At 52.4% G+C, this 15,267-nt stretch overlaps 1 protein-coding gene across 1 annotated transcript in view; it reads right to left on the reverse strand.

Moving 5' to 3' along the window:
• Positions 1–12,736, reverse strand: part of LMX1B (LIM homeobox transcription factor 1 beta) — an 87,740-nt gene extending 75,004 nt beyond the window's left edge. The window contains exons 1-2 of the mRNA XM_083875617.1: positions 12,537–12,736; positions 12,071–12,257 (exon numbers count right to left, since the gene is read on the reverse strand). Coding sequence (XP_083731743.1) covers positions 12,071–12,257; positions 12,537–12,675 — 326 coding nt within the window. The 5' untranslated portion in view covers positions 12,676–12,736. The remainder of the gene's footprint in view (positions 1–12,070; positions 12,258–12,536) is intronic.
• Positions 12,737–15,267: the final 2,531 nt, after the last annotated feature.

Below are 15,267 nucleotides of genomic sequence, written 5' to 3' on the forward strand. Positions count from 1 at the left end.
TTGAAGCAGCAGTGAGGAAAGAACGATGGGTGAGCTCCATGCAGAAATTTATTTTTACTGATTGAACTTAAGCAAATCCAAGGAACAATTAGGAAGTGCTGTCAACTAAAGCCTGAAATCTAAGCAAGTCACCATTCAAAGCACAGTAGGCCCTTATAAACAGTTAATCCACGCAGCTGCAGTAGTTAAAGCAAACACACTGCCCTTCACTGCGCCATCAATTACACCTTCCCAGAAAAAATTACACAAACTTTGCAGGATTTTTCAGAGAGAAGATGGATTCTTTTGGAGACTTGAGGTCAAGGCTGGACTGTTTAAAGTATATTATTAACAAATAAACATTTATTGCAAAAAAACCCTATAGGCCTTTGGGGAGGAAAATGGTGTTATTTTTGGCATCAAATGACACAAGCCATTTATGACATGAATGGCGATCACCAACAGACTGATGAAATGGCAAATGTCTCCCACTTAACTTCCCTTGGCTTCCTGAATAAACTTTTTCAAACACTTTTTTCCTTCTGAAATGGCAATAAACTCCATGTAATTTTGGTTTTCTCTCTGTTATAGCTGTTTCAAGATCTGTAGGTAGAAAGGGTTGAAGGTACTTCCAGATGGAAGCTGAAGACTCCCCAAAGACTGGTGAGGTGATGAAAATCACATTGTTGGGATCCAGGGCTGTGGATTGCCCTTGTTTGTATGTATTGCTGCCTGAGTGACAACGTCCAATTAGCTTTGGGATGGTTGGGTGAAAAACCTGAGGTTTAATTGTGGCATCCAACAAATTGAATGTTATAACTCTTGTCGTTGAATGTATTCTCTATGCACTCAGACAAACCCCTGCCAAAGCGTGAGCTGATCTTTTAAAGAAAAAAGCCACAAGTGGGACAGGCTTCAATTACACAAGACAACAAGTGTTCAAGGGACACGAAAGAAGCCAAGACAGCACACTTGGGCCTGTTCTCCAGCCTTTCTGCAAGACACATCAGCTGAGAGAGCCCCACAGCTGCTGGCACCCAGTCCAGGCACCCTGGGCCAGCTGTGGAGTGCAGGGGGACCACAGAGCTCCCTGCACTGCCTTTGTCACCGAGGATGCTGCAGCTCCAGCCCTGCAACACCCAGCCCTCCCCGCACTGCCTTTGTCACCAAGGATGCTGCAACACCCAGCCCTCCCGCCCCCTCCCTGGGGAACAGCAGCAGGACGGGAAGGACGCTGCACTGGGCAAGACTGCACTCCTTGTAATTGCTCTGGAATCCCTGGGGATTCTCCCACATTAAATTAATGCAGGCGCCATCATGGCTAATTTATTCTACACTCACAAAACCGTGCTGGGAACTAGCCCCAGCACGGGCTGAGAGGTGAGGCAAGCTCGGGGGAGCTGCAGGGAGCTGCACTCTCCGGAGAGTGCCAGCTCCCTGCAGCTCAGGACAGCCTCACAGGAGTTCAGCGACCCCAAAAAGGTCATGCCTGCCCCTGCAGCCTCAGTGCAAGGCATGAAGGAAAGCTGCTGCTGAAATACAAACTCTGCCTCCTCCGTGGAACTTTGTTCCCCAGCAGCTCCGGCCAGGAGCAGCCAGGGCGCAGCGGGAATCCCTGGTAGTAGGATCCGCCTGTTCCTCCATTACCGAAGGAGCTGTCAGTGCTATTAACACTTTCTGCTCCCATCAGCTGAATCACTTGTTTGTTGCAGCTCCAAACAGTGAGCCTGGTAGGTTCAAATGAATAATGCTGTGCAGAGAGTATTGCTGCAGGATTGCACTGCCATTTCTTCCCACAAATTGTTTACTCCATTTGTATTTTTGCACTGCTTGCACACTTAACAATAACTAGCCTCACTGCCAGTGCTAACATTCATGTAGGGTCCCACCACACTGTCTATATTGACCCCAGTGTGAGTGGGACCTGACCCCACAGGGTCAAACTCCATAGGGGAAACTTTTCTTATTGCCAGATGAAGCCCACCCCAAGATCCAACTCTGAAGACAACTCAGATGTTAAACTGTGACTTCTGCTTGGGCTAAGTGAAAAGCTTAGGCCTGTGAAAAGCCACATCCCCAAAAACTGTAGTGAGCAGCTCCACTGAGCCCTCCCCAGACACTTGCTGTCAGGTAAACTGACCTTGCATGACACTGCAAGCTGCTGCACGCCAGGGCAAGTGGCTTCCCTGGCACTGCTGGAGGCAGGATTTGCTGGCCCCAGCCCCTGCCTGGGGCCTGTCAGGGGCAGCGTCAGCCCCTCTGTGCAGGGAATGTCCCTGGCTGCTGAGGGCTGCTGGAGAATTAATTCCCTGGCAGCCCTGCAGGCTCATACCCACCGCACACACGGTATTGAGGGGGCTCACAGGGATGGCAGGCACTGACTCCAGCCTGCATGTACACACAAACCTTCATGGAACAGATATTTAGTCCAAAACCCATGATTATTAACAGTGGGGTGAAAGAGTGCAGAGGATTGACTCTTCCTCTTCTGGAAAGTCAGAAATGCTGGAAGACCGAATGCTGTACAGGTAACCTGCATGACCCCGCTCCACACAGGCAGAGGGAAGCAGCTTGTTCCCCCATGCCAGCTGCCATCCATCCACCACAGCCCATGCCTTTGGAACCTTGTGAGCCACCAGCCACACCACCACAGCTCCTGAGCACATCATCCTGCCAGGGTCTCACAGCTTAGATACAATTGTTCTGGGGGTGGGTGTTTGAGGAGAGCTTGGCCTTTCTCACTGATGAGCTTTGGTGGGTTTTGTGCCACAGCCCAAGGGTCCAGTCCCACTGAGCTGCCAGACCTTGGCTGCAGCTGTGCAGGCAGAGCCCAGCTCCCTGCCCAGCTCCTCTGCAGGGGCTGGAGAGCTGTCCCCATCACACTGTCCCCATCACACTGTCCCCATCCACAGGCTGCTCCCTCACTAACACACGAGGAATGCACCAGTGCCAGCCTCCAAAGAGCAGTGGTGCTTCTCTCTGTCATAGTAATCCCCGTCTGTGACCAAAAATGCTTTAAAACTATTTTCATAGTTTCTTCTGCAAATTCAAGTCTGCTTGCTCCCTATCATAATACCAACATGACGAAAGTAACAACTGCAAAAAAAATTACCGGTGCAGACAATTATTCTTTGTTTGGCTTTGTTTTGTTTTTGTCATCAGTGAATGGTGATTCAGGTTACACCAAGGAACAAACATGTGAAAGTAAACTTCCTGACAGCTACCAGGAGGATTTAGTCCTCAGCATGTGCACATAAATCCCATCAGCTCTTACTGGGAGAGTGCACGTGCACTCTTGTACATTATAAATAAAACACTGATTGCAGTAAAATCAAGAGCCAAATTCCCTCCTTTGATGAGCGAGGATGGCTCTCACTGAAGCCAACAGGAATTGCACGTTCACAAGTTCGTGTCAATGTTTGCAGAGGAAAATTTTGTGCATATTAAAGAAAATACTGTGTTTTGGAAGCAAAGAAATGACCTCCATGACAAGTGTTCTATTTGCCTGTTACAGGAGAATCAGAGCACAAACACTTATCAAGTCCCAAAGAAATGCGCTATACACATTATATGTTATTTATGCTGACATCAAGAGTATTTAATCAATCTGTGCTACAGCAGTTCTGCCATATCTGTGAGGAGGATCACTGTAAAATTTCAAACCCAAGAAAATAATGAACTGGAATTACTCATATTAACAATCCCTTTACTGTAATACAATCTCAAAAAAGCCTACTTGTTCACTGCCCACAGGCAAATAGTTTTTGAAAGGTAAAACCCCCATTCTGTGAGAGTGAGGTGATGAGCCATGCACAGGTGGGCTGGGCTGGGGCAACCAGACCCTGTGTGCCACTAGCAGTGCTGACCTCAACATTGCACCCTCCTGGGACAGCAGACACTTAATGCTGACTACAAATACTTCATTTTAAGGGTTTTGCTTCAAAATAATCTGCTGAGAACTGCACAACATACCACACATGGTGTTTCTACTTCTGAGGTGTGTTCAGCGCACAAAAAAGGGACGTGGCAGCACATCTATTCAGGGTAGTGTGTGCTGGTTATACGAGAGGAGAAAACAGTTACCGGTGATTTGTTTTTTAACAACCAGAGTCTCTTTTGCAAGATGACTGTTCTGAGAGCAGCCTGTTGAGGCCCAGGGGCAGGAGCCCTGGTCCTCCCACCCTGCTCCTGGCAGAGTCGCTGGGGCCAGAGGCTGTCCCTGGGCTCGAGGCTGCACAGCCACGGTGGAGGGGATGTGGCTCTCAGAGCAACTGCAGGTTTGGTGGAGAGCAAGGCAAGGGTAAGACAGCATTGTGTTTAAGAAGTGTAAGTCTAGCTAAAGCAAGTTCAGGAACGTAAAGTAAATGTAAGGTTGACATGTAAAAATATTTTTTTATATAAAAGAAAAAAAAAGTCAAGTATCTGTCTCAATTTTGTGTTGAATTTAAAGAGGCTTCTAGCACCAGGGAATAGTTTGCCTGAACAAGGCACTGAAGATTCAGATCTACATTAGCATGCATGTTAGAAACACTAACACTGCATTTCAAACAAAAACTCAGGCTCATTTTTCCTTATGAGGATTTTAATTTTTTTTTTTCTCTTTTATACTTTCTCCTCTCAGACTCGGAAGTCTAGCTGGACTTTCAACATTTATTTTAAGTTAGATGTGAAGCTGTTAATGTATTTTTTTACTAATGGAGAAAAGTGATGTCTCCTCCCCAATTGTAACCAGTGCTGTTAAGGCTTCACTGCTGCAAAATGAGGTTATCTCTCTGTTACATTTTATAAAATGCTGTAACTCAGAAAACACCTCTGCTTTCTAAATAAATTTGAATACTTTTTTATCAAAAAGATCAGTTTTCATTTATAGCTTTGGCTATACCAAACCACAACTACACAGTCCACAAGGTGGATATTCAATAAAAACTTCCTGCCCACTTCATTTAGTTATTTCAGTTCACCTGGAGAAAGGAAAATTTTGTTCCTAGTTGCACCCATTTATCTCGAGACTCCTCTAGTTCCCTGGTTTGGCTGCTGCAGACTCAGCTGTTGGGGCTCACAACACATTGCTACTTATAACTGATCTTGTCCTTTGTCTGAAAACAAATGTGGAATTTTCATGTTCTGCAATGAACAAGAAACTGTCATTTCATTATGAGTCAATCTTTGCCTTGTGAGTGATGTAATCATCCCAAATCATGCCAAAACCCCTTCCTACCACACCAAACCATCCCAGAGCAGTACCTGGTTTGTTTACCTTCACTGGGGATTGCTGATCAAGTCACTTCACCTTTTATTTATTCATTTGCTCGTTTCTTGAGCAATTAACTCACTTGAGCATTAACAAGAGTTATTACATGGGGGGAAAAAACTGTAGGTAAAGAGAAGAATTTTTTCTGTGTTTTGCAAGTCTCTCATTTGCCCTTGTGCCCCTTCACAGAGGACACAGACCGGCCTTTTTTCCATGGGGCTCGAAATCCACAGCCTTTCTCTGACTCTGCACTTTTAAGCAACTCGTGGCACGGTCCAAGCAGTGTAAAACCCTTTTTCTAATTTTGCCCCGAGACGCTGCTGTTGTATTTACAGTGCACGTTCTCCCCGAGCCCCGCGGAGCGCGGCGGGCTGTGCGCTCGGCCCGGCGGCGACAACAAACCCTTTCCCCGGCCCGAAATCGCCCAGCGGGGCTCGGCAACAGCGCCCGGGGGGGCCGGGGGTCCCTGCAGCGTTAGAGCGGCCCCGCCGAGGCTTCCATCACAGCCGCCGGGGCCCCACTGCCCCTCCAGCGCCGAATCTCCCAAACCCCGCCGGCCCCACACCGGCCCCAGCCCCAAAACATCCCAAACCCCGCCGGCCCCACACCGGCCCCAGCCCCAAAACATCCCAAACCCCGCCGGCCTCACACTGGCCCCAGCACAGAAACATCCCCAAACCCCGCCGGCCTCACACTGGCCCCAGCACAGAAACATCCCCAAACCCCGCCGGCCCCACACCGGCCCCGAAACATCCCAAACCCCGCCGGCCCCACACCGGCCTCAGCCCCAAAACCCCGCCGGCCCCACACCGGCCCCAGCCCCAAAACCCCCCAAACCCCGCCGGCCTCACACCGGCCCCAAAACATCCCAAACCCCGCCGGCCCCACACCGGCCCCAGCGCCCAAACCCCACAAACCCCGCCGGCCCCACACCGGCCCCAGCCCCGAAACATCCCCAAACCCCGCCGGCCCCACACCGGCCCCAAAACATCCCCAAACCCCGCCGGCCCCACACCGGCCCCAGCCCCAAAACATCCCAAACCCCGCCGGCCCCACACCGGCCCCAGCCCCAAAACATCCCAAACCCCGCCGGCCCCACACCGGCCCCAGCCCCAAACCCCCCAAACCCCGCCGGCCGCAGAGCGAGCGCGCAGGGGGCTCAGGGCTCCTCTAAACAATCCCTTTATCTGCTGCACTCGCCATTCCAGAGGAAAAAGGTATTGAATAAAATTAATCAATTTACTGTTACTGCAAGAAATTTGCTATTTGGTGAAAATCCAGATTTAGTATAAATCCAAATTTTGTCTGGATTTTTTCTTAAAAAAAAAAAAAAAAAGGAAGAAAGGAAGGAAGGAAGGAAAAAAAAAATCCCATCTGCGTTAGGAAAAGCATATTCCTTTTTCTCCCGAATATTTCTGCCCAGATATCTGACCAAATGGCTGAATTTGCCCCTCCACTCTGAGGCTCACCAGAGCAGTGAGCACTCCAGGAGATACCGGGCTTTACAGGCTTCTCCCGAGGGAAGTGACAGGGGGGGGTATTTACCACTGAAATACACTAATAACATAATTCGTTTAAAAAGAGACATTATAATCCAGATGTTTTATAATGATATATTGATAGCTGGAAAGGGGATGTGTGTCTTTGAACCGCTTCAAATATTTAGACCAAAAAATACCAGACTCAGTTTCTAAACAGAATGTAAAATATTCCCGTTTGTTCTAATAACTGAAGAAATTTTTGCAATGCGTTTCACGTCTATGATTATTTTCTTTCTCGGGGTAGAAGTAAAGCATTATAAATTATACTCCTGTTAATTTAATTACATATTGCCTGCACTGCACAAAGACCTTCCCTGTCGTTCTCTGTCGGGGATCAGCGCAAATCGCGCCTTTCCATCGCAATTATTTTGTCCGACGTTACAGTGATCGCAGCAGCGAACCAAAATGTCTCCCCAAATCCTGGAAACACAACATTCCAGCCCAGATCCCCGGCCCGGCGGGGGGCCCGAGGACAGCGCTGCTCCCCTGGGGCCACTGTCACCCGCGGGGACAGAGGGGACACAGCCCTGAGAGAGGGGACAGAGCCCGGGAGAGGGGACAGGGAGAGGGGGCAGAACCCAGGACAGGGGACAGAGCCCTAAGAGAGGGGACAGAGCCCTGAGAGAGGGGACGGAGCCCCGGGAGAGGGGACAGGGAGAGGGGACAGAGCCCGGGACAGGGGACAGAGCCCAGGAGAGGGGACAGAGCCCGGGAGAGGGGACAGAGCCCCGGGGACAGAGGGGACACAGCCCCGGAGAGGGGACACAGCCCCGGGGACAGAAGGGACACAGCCCCGAGGACAGAGGGGACACAGCCCCGGGGACAGAGGGGACACAGCCCCGGAGAGGGGACAGAGCCCCCAAAGCGGTGACCGCCGGCTGACGTCACGGCTGCAATCACAGCCACATTTCCTCCGCGCTCCCGCTTCGAGATGCCACAAAAGTCTGATCCTACAGAGGGATTTTTTTTTTTTTTTTTTAATGGGGCTGATGAGACCGACGGTGCAGGGCCGGTGGGATTTTCAGAAAAAAACGCCAGAGTATTGCAGTGACTTGGAAAAGCATTTTTAGCGGATGACATAACCCTAATCATTCCTCCATGTCCTGAGCTGTGTGTGCCCGGGCTGCTCCCGTCCCTGAGTTTCACCTGGTTTCTGTGTCGTGTCCCAGCGAGCCGCGGGCAAGGACCGGTGCCCGTCCAGCACAGGGCGAGGGCAGCTGGAGGAATCCCCGGTCCACACGGCTCTGCTGAGCTGCACCGCGAGCCGAACAGCCCCTCCGTTAAAAATAAACCGGGAACACTGCGGACACACCAAAGCCTGCCGTGAGCACATCGCTATTGTCCACCCCGAGCTCCGGTCCCCCCTGCCCCGGGCTCCTGCCACATCCCGCACACCGCGCCCTGCGAGAAACCACCACAGCCACGACCCGGAGACACCGGCGGGGAGCTTTGGTTGTATTTTGAATCTAAAACGCGACTGAAGTGAGAAACATCAGCCTGAGCGTGAAAGCATTGCCAAAATGTGGGGAGGGCAAGGCTTCCCCGCAGCACCGAGGCTCCATGGGGTTCCCTTCCCTTCCCTTCCCCTCCTGCCAGGGACGTGCTGCTCCGCGCTGACTGCACAGCCCAGCCCAGCCCAGACACCCACAGCAAAGGGCTCAGGGATGGAGAACACAAATAGATGGTGGGTCTTTTTAAACAGCATCCGAAAGGGATGCTAAAACAATACCTGACACATCTAAAAGAACAAAAGCCTGAATGTTTCTCTTTCTCGCCCTAAGCAAAAGTTAGAATGGATTAATGGAAATTTATGAAATAGCAACTGTGGGTATTTGCTACGTGATCCCTTGAATAAAAAACATCTTTTAGAGCCTTTATTTCCGAAACCAAAACGGGAATACAGATCTTTCTATAAATTATATGCATTGCTTACATATGAAATACATATCCTGGAAGAGCTATTTTTTATAACATATCTTTTTTTACTATCAGCAAGAACTAGGGCAAATCGTTATATAACGCTGGGTAGTGAGAGAAAAACAAACCAAAAAAGCACCATCAAAAAAAAATTAAAAAAAAAAAAGAAAAAAAAAGAAATACACAAATGGAAAAGTATAGAAAAATGTAGTATTTATAAATACTGACGCTTTGTAGTAGAAATCACTGTTATGAGTGATACAATAAGTAAATTCATTTAAGCAAAGAACCAAAATACAACTACCATAAGCCTTCTATTTTTAAAAAAAACACCCAATAATTCAGAGGGTTTGTTTGTCAGAAAGAAAACTTCTTTTAAAGAAAAAAAAAAAACCAAAAAAACCCCAAACAAACAAACAAAACAAACAAACAAACAAACAAACAAACAAACAAAAAAAAAACCCCACAGTGTAAGTGTAAGGTTCCAAAAGTGCAGCAATTTGGCAAAGTTAAAATCAAAGAAATTCTGCTTGACTGAGGCTTGTGAAAGCCAGTCTTCCCTGGTTCCAACGTACTGGGATTTTTGTGGGGTTTTTGTTTGTTTGTTTGGGATTTTTTTGCTGTTTTGTTTTTTGGTGTTTGGTTTTTTGGTTTGTTTTTTTTTTTTTTTTTCTTAAAAACTTTGCCATCAAATGCACCTGACCCTCAAAATCCTAAATTTTAGTAAAATAAGTATTTTGCATTAACTCAAAACATCAGTAAGTACTCGTGCAAGAATGTGCAAGGAATTTTTTATTCCTTCTTTAAAAAGAGACCAAAATACATGCCCAGTTTATCCCACTGACATCCTGATGATATTTTTGTGATAAATTACATTTATCAGGCACCTCTGACTACTCCATACTGGGCTTGGGCCACTAATCCACCTCCCCCAGGACTTGCTGTAACATTCCAAGCACAAGGGTAGCTTCACACAGCCAACATTTTTCTTTAAAAAATAAAAAGAAAAACTGTTTTCGCCCTTCCCCCTAACGTGAAATACTCTCATCCAAGGATGGGCAGCAATCATTCCTGACCCAGGGAAAGGTGTAAGGTCTGATATCTGACCCATCAGAAGCTTGCTTTCATTAGAAAGATGAGACACCATTTTCCCAAAGATATATACACAGCACTTGATTATAGTCCTGGGAGTTCTGGAGAAATCTGACCTTTAAAATTACATTACTACAGACAGAGAAATCTATTTAAGGCAAATTTCAGGAACTGGGATATTTAAGTAAACTTTATTCTCCTTTTTTTTTTTTTTTAATTTTTTTAATTGTTATTTTTCCCAGGTATGTGTAAATAGGACTGGGGATAACAAAAAGCATCTAATATTCCTGATCCCTATCTTGCACCGTGCCATTTCTGTTCCCTGTCAGCACCCCAAGGCGCTCTCCCTGAGCACACAGGGACTCCCCATCCGTGTTCCAGCCCCGGCTCTGTCCCCTCGCTGTGGGGCCTCTCTCAGCTCGCTCCTGGCTCCAGTCCCTCCAATGTGCTGGGTAAAGCTGCCCCTCTGTCCTGCCCAGCCCAGGGCCACTCGCACGGACACGCGGCTATTTTTATCCTCCAGCTCCCATCAATGAATATTTCCCCAGCTCCGAAAGGGCACGCAATCCGCGTCGGCACAGTTTCACATGTTCGCTCTTTCGGGCTAATAAAATCTCCGAGAAAACAAATTTTGATGTGCCGTGTCTCCCCTCCCCTGTCAGTCCTCGGGGGCACACACAGCAGGGCACCATGTCCTGTCACACCGAGTGCTGCGATCCAACAAAGCCCAACATGTTGATATCTTTTTATTGCTCGGCAGCCTGCTTACCCCATTTTCCCCCTCCACAACTGGACGCTTTTGGTAATACGGGAAGTTCTGAAGCGGCAACAATTCTGTTTGCAGTCAGAAAAGTATTTTTTTTGTTTTACAAAGCGATAGCGTCCGATCTTGCTTTTTAGGTCACTAAGTACAACTCTTTATTTTACAGAAACTAAAGTTGGGAACTTAGACGGTACATTTATTTGCAATTAATGGAAATATTTACATTGCCAAATCACTTTTTTTTTTTTTTTTTTTTTTTTTTTTTTTTTTTTTTTTTTTTTTTAGGTAGTCTGAAGACTATTTGACACTCTTTACTAATTAACAAAAAAATACGTAAGGCGTTACTACCTACAGAAAAAGGAGTTTCACCGATCCACATCTACAGCTACCACAGGGCGGTTTATTTTGTGTAGAAACGAAAAGCAAAGGCCGTGGGCAGGATCCCTAAAGCGGGCACGAGAAAAGGCCACGGGAAGCCCCGAGTTATTCCCATGCACAGCGCCCGGGCCACGGACAGGACTCTCCGGGAGCCAGCCAGGGCTGCAGCATGAAATAACACGTTTTGTTGTAATTCCTAAACAAGGGGACATTTATCTGGGCCATTTATACAAGAGTTATAACCCTCACAATATTTATACTCAGCATGTCATGTTAGCATTTACTACCCGTTTCCATGGAGATGGATTTTCATGCTGTAGCTATGAAATGCACATTGTTGCCACTAAGCCACTTCAGGCCTTTCTGGATGCCTGCTGAATGCCTGACAAAAGTTGATGCAAACCAATAGTTGTTGTTCTTTGTTTGTTGCCAGACTTCTAGCAGAGCCATATTATGTCCCAGTGATTGAAATGCCCATGTTCGCCCCCCTCCCGGCACAAAAAGGATCCTCAATTTAGGTGACAAGCATGAAGTGGGTTCGCGCAGGGGAGGGCGGCCGGGCTCATCCCTGCGCGGGGCCGGGCCCGGGGCGCGGCGGGGGCCGCTCCCGACAGCGCCCGACGTTCGGGGATAAAGCCGGGATGGGAGAGAGCGCGGGCAGCGCCGGGCCGGGCCGGGCCGGGCCGCTCCCCCTCCGTGCCCCGAGCCGTTCACCGAGCCGGGCCCGCGGCGGCGGAGCGCTGCCCCCGAGCCGAGCCCCGGGCCCCGCCGAGCCGTGACACCGCCCGTTCCGCCCTTCTGTGAGCGGGGCCCTCGGAGCGGCTCCGGGCGGCGGGACGGGGCTCGGTGCGGGCCGGGGAGCGCCCCGAGCCGGCCCCGAGCGCGGCCCCAACCGGGCCGGGCCGCCCCATCGCCGTCCCCTCCGACGGCGCCGCGCGGGTCCGGACCGCGGCGGGCCCGGGGCGGGCGGCGGCGGCTCCGGTGTCTCCGGTCCCGTCCGTGCCCCCCGCGCAGCCCGTGCCGGGTCCCCGCCGGCCGTGAGCCCTTCAGGCCGCCCCGCTCCGCCGGGAACGCGCCCGGAGCCCGCAGAGCGCCCCGGAACGGGCCGGGCCGCCCCGGCGGGACCCCCGCCGCCCCCCGCGCCCTTACTGTTGGTAGTCCTGCTTGCAGTAGAGTTTGCGGTCCCGGAAGTAGCAGCTGGTGGTGAGCGCCTGCTGGCACGCGGCGCACTGCAGACACTCCTCGTGCCAGGAGGACTCGTTCACCCGCATCAGGAACCGGTCCGAGATGGGCCGCTGGCAGCCCTCGCACACGGCCTGGTGCTGGCACTCCGACCCTGCAACGACAGACGGCGGCGTCAGGGCCGGCCCCGGCCCCGCCTGGCCCCGCTCCCGGCCCCGGCACAGCCCCGCTCCCCGCTCCCCGCTCCCCGCTCCCCGCTCCCCGTCCCCGCACGGCCGCTCACACCGAGCCCGACGGCTGCCGCCGGCCCCGCGCCCCGCACACGCCTCGGTCGGGGCAGCCCGCACGGCCCGGCCTCTCGAAGCGCAGCCCCGGGCACGGAGCGCGGAGCGGGGCCGCTCCCGGCACAGTCCAGAAGCGCCCGGCAACTCACCCAGCAGCACTCCCAGCGTGGCCGGCCCCGAGCGCAGCGGGTGCTCTTCCATTTTAATGCCGTCCAGCATCTTGGCGCAGTCCGGCGGGCCCCGCGGGAAGCACCTCTCCAAGGACTCGGGGCCCGTGGCGATGTCCATGGGCGGCGGAGAAGCGCGGCCGGCTCAGCGCCGCGTCGGGCCGGGCGCGGGGACGCTCTGCGGCCGGGAGGAAGGAGTCGCTTTTATTTTTATCTGGAAGACATGAGGAGCGTTTCCTGCCCGGGCTTCCAGAGACGGGGGGCAGAGGCAGGAGCCGGCGCCGCCGCCCATGGGGCCGCCCCGCTACTCGGGCGCGCACATGCGGCGCGCACGGCGCCGGGCAGCCGCGCTGTCACCTGCCGGCCGGACCCACGCCCCGCTCGGCGCGGAGGGCCCTCCCGGGGCAGGGCAGGGCAGGGCAGGGCAGGGCAGGGCGGGCCGGGCCGGGCCGGGCGGGGCGCGGGGCTCCCGGCGCTCCCAGCCCAGAGCCGAGCGGGGCCCGAGGAGCCGCGCCGTTTAGAGCAGGGGCCGCGGCGGAGGAACACACCCCCCGGCGCCTCACCCCTCCTCAAACTTGCTGACATTTGAACTCCATTGGTGCGCGGCGTATCGCTGCGCCGCGGTGATCCGTCTCCTCGACGTCAAATAGTGCCCCGGCCCCGCCGGGCCCCCGCGGGCCCTGCAGCGCGGCGGGGCCGGGGCGGCGGGTCCCAGCACCCCGGGGCGGCGGGTCCCAGCACCCCGGGGCGGCCCGGGGCCGGGGGACGGAGCCGCGGCCCCGGCGGGAGAGGAGGGGACGGAGATCCCGGTACCGGGGGTGGCGGATGAGCGGGTCCCGGCCGCTCCGCGCCCCGCGGTGCTCCCGGCCCGACGGCGGCTCCTGCCCTGCCCTGCCCTGCCCGGCCCGGCCCGGCCCGGCCCGGGGTAGGTACCAGCGCGTCCGGCGCCGGGCCGCGGGCAGGGGGCGGCGGGACCGGCCCTCGGGGCTCCCGGGGACGGCGGGGACGCGGCTCTGCCCCGCGGGCGGGCGGGGGACGGGGCACCGGGGATGGATCGCTCCGGGGGCGGCGGCCCGAGCGCTGCGGGCGGTTCTGTGGCGGCGGAATCTGTGCCCGGTCCCGCTCGGGTTCTCGCCGGGGCTTTGGAGGGCGCGGGGTCGGTGCGGGGTGCGGGACCGGCCCGTCCGGGATTCCCCCGCAGGAAAAACCGACGGGAAAAGCGATCCCGCATGGAACCCGCGCCGCCCGCTCCCCTTCCGTGCTTCTTTTTTTTTTTTTTTTTTTTTTTTTTTTTTTTTTTTTTTTTTTTTTTTTAATATTATTATTATTATTATTATTATTATTTTTGTTTTGTTTGTTTTAATTTTTTTGGTGTCTGCTCGTTTTTGTTCCTATTTTTTTTTGTGTGTGTTGTGTGATTCCCCCCCCCCGATACCGTTAAAAATCTAAATATGAGGAAATGAAAATCCAGAAAAGATTCTTTTGCCGAGATTCTTAATGTGAGCCGTGATGTGGCACGACCCTGCCGAAAGAAGGAGTTTATTTTGTAATGTTCCCAAAATATTGATACTTAATGAGCAGGACGAGTGTTAACTTGAATTACTTGATGCTTCTGTTTTGTGAGTCTTAAGATAAAACTTCTTTTTATGCCGTTTTCGTACGGAAAAAAATATCTTTGAAAGAAGTTCTTCACTGTGATTTAGTAAATTATTTTGGGAAAGGTTTTCGGTACAAGAGCTTGTTTGGTTTTGTTCTGGACAGCAGAAATCGGAAAATCTTTGTCGTTAATGCTGAAAAAATAATATATATTGAATTCTGGGATTATTTAATGATTATTTAATTCTGAGATCAAGATAAAGGCTGCTGAAATTTCACAGCTCAATCAGCGGCGCAAAAGCTGCTTGTTCACATTAATTTTTTATGCCCCTTTACTATTTTCGGGTCAAGATTCGGAGTTCTCCATCACACTTCCATCAAATTACCTTCTACAATTACGCGGAAAATCAAAGCCCCTGTTTCTGCAGGAGTTTTCATAAATTCTCGCTATAAAAGAACGAAAAAAACCCCCAAAAGCTCCAAAGCCAACGCAAAGGCAGCGCGGAGCGGCGGGACCGGGGAGCAGAAGGAGAACCCCCAGCCCCGCAGCCGCGGCAGCAATTCCAGCTTTGTCCCTGGGCTTTTACTGCAAATATTGCACCGCAGGTTTGTTGTTTCTCTCCGTGTGCGGGTGCGATGGCCGCGCCGGGGGATGGTTATCCCGCTCCTGCCCCGAGAAGGATCCCATGAGGTGTTACACGGGTTTGTACAGCGCTTTTAACCAAAAACGAAACGCAATTAAAACACCCACGCGCAAAACCATCACAGGGAAAAAAAAAAAAACCCAAAGCAGACCGAGCGGCCCCACCTCCCCGCGGCTTCCTTCGGATTGTCCTTGTATTTGCGAGGCAAATCTCTTTGTTTTGAGTTAAATTCGGGAGTCGAGCGAGGGGCGCAGCCGGTCCCAAAGGAGGCGGGAGGAAGGAACTGCCGGGATACCCAACCCCGGCCGGCCCTGGGGATACCCGACCCCGGGGATACCCGACCCCGGACGGGCCCTGGGGATACCCGACCCCGGGGATACCCGACCCCGGACGGGCCCTGGGGATACCCGACCCCGGGGATACCCGACCCCGGCCGGGCCCTGGGGATAACCAGCCCCGCCCGGCCCGGCCCG

The sequence above is a fragment of the Zosterops lateralis genome (genome assembly GCF_965231275.1).
Source record: "Zosterops lateralis genome assembly, chromosome: 20".
Taxonomy (NCBI): Eukaryota; Metazoa; Chordata; class Aves; order Passeriformes; family Zosteropidae; genus Zosterops; species Zosterops lateralis.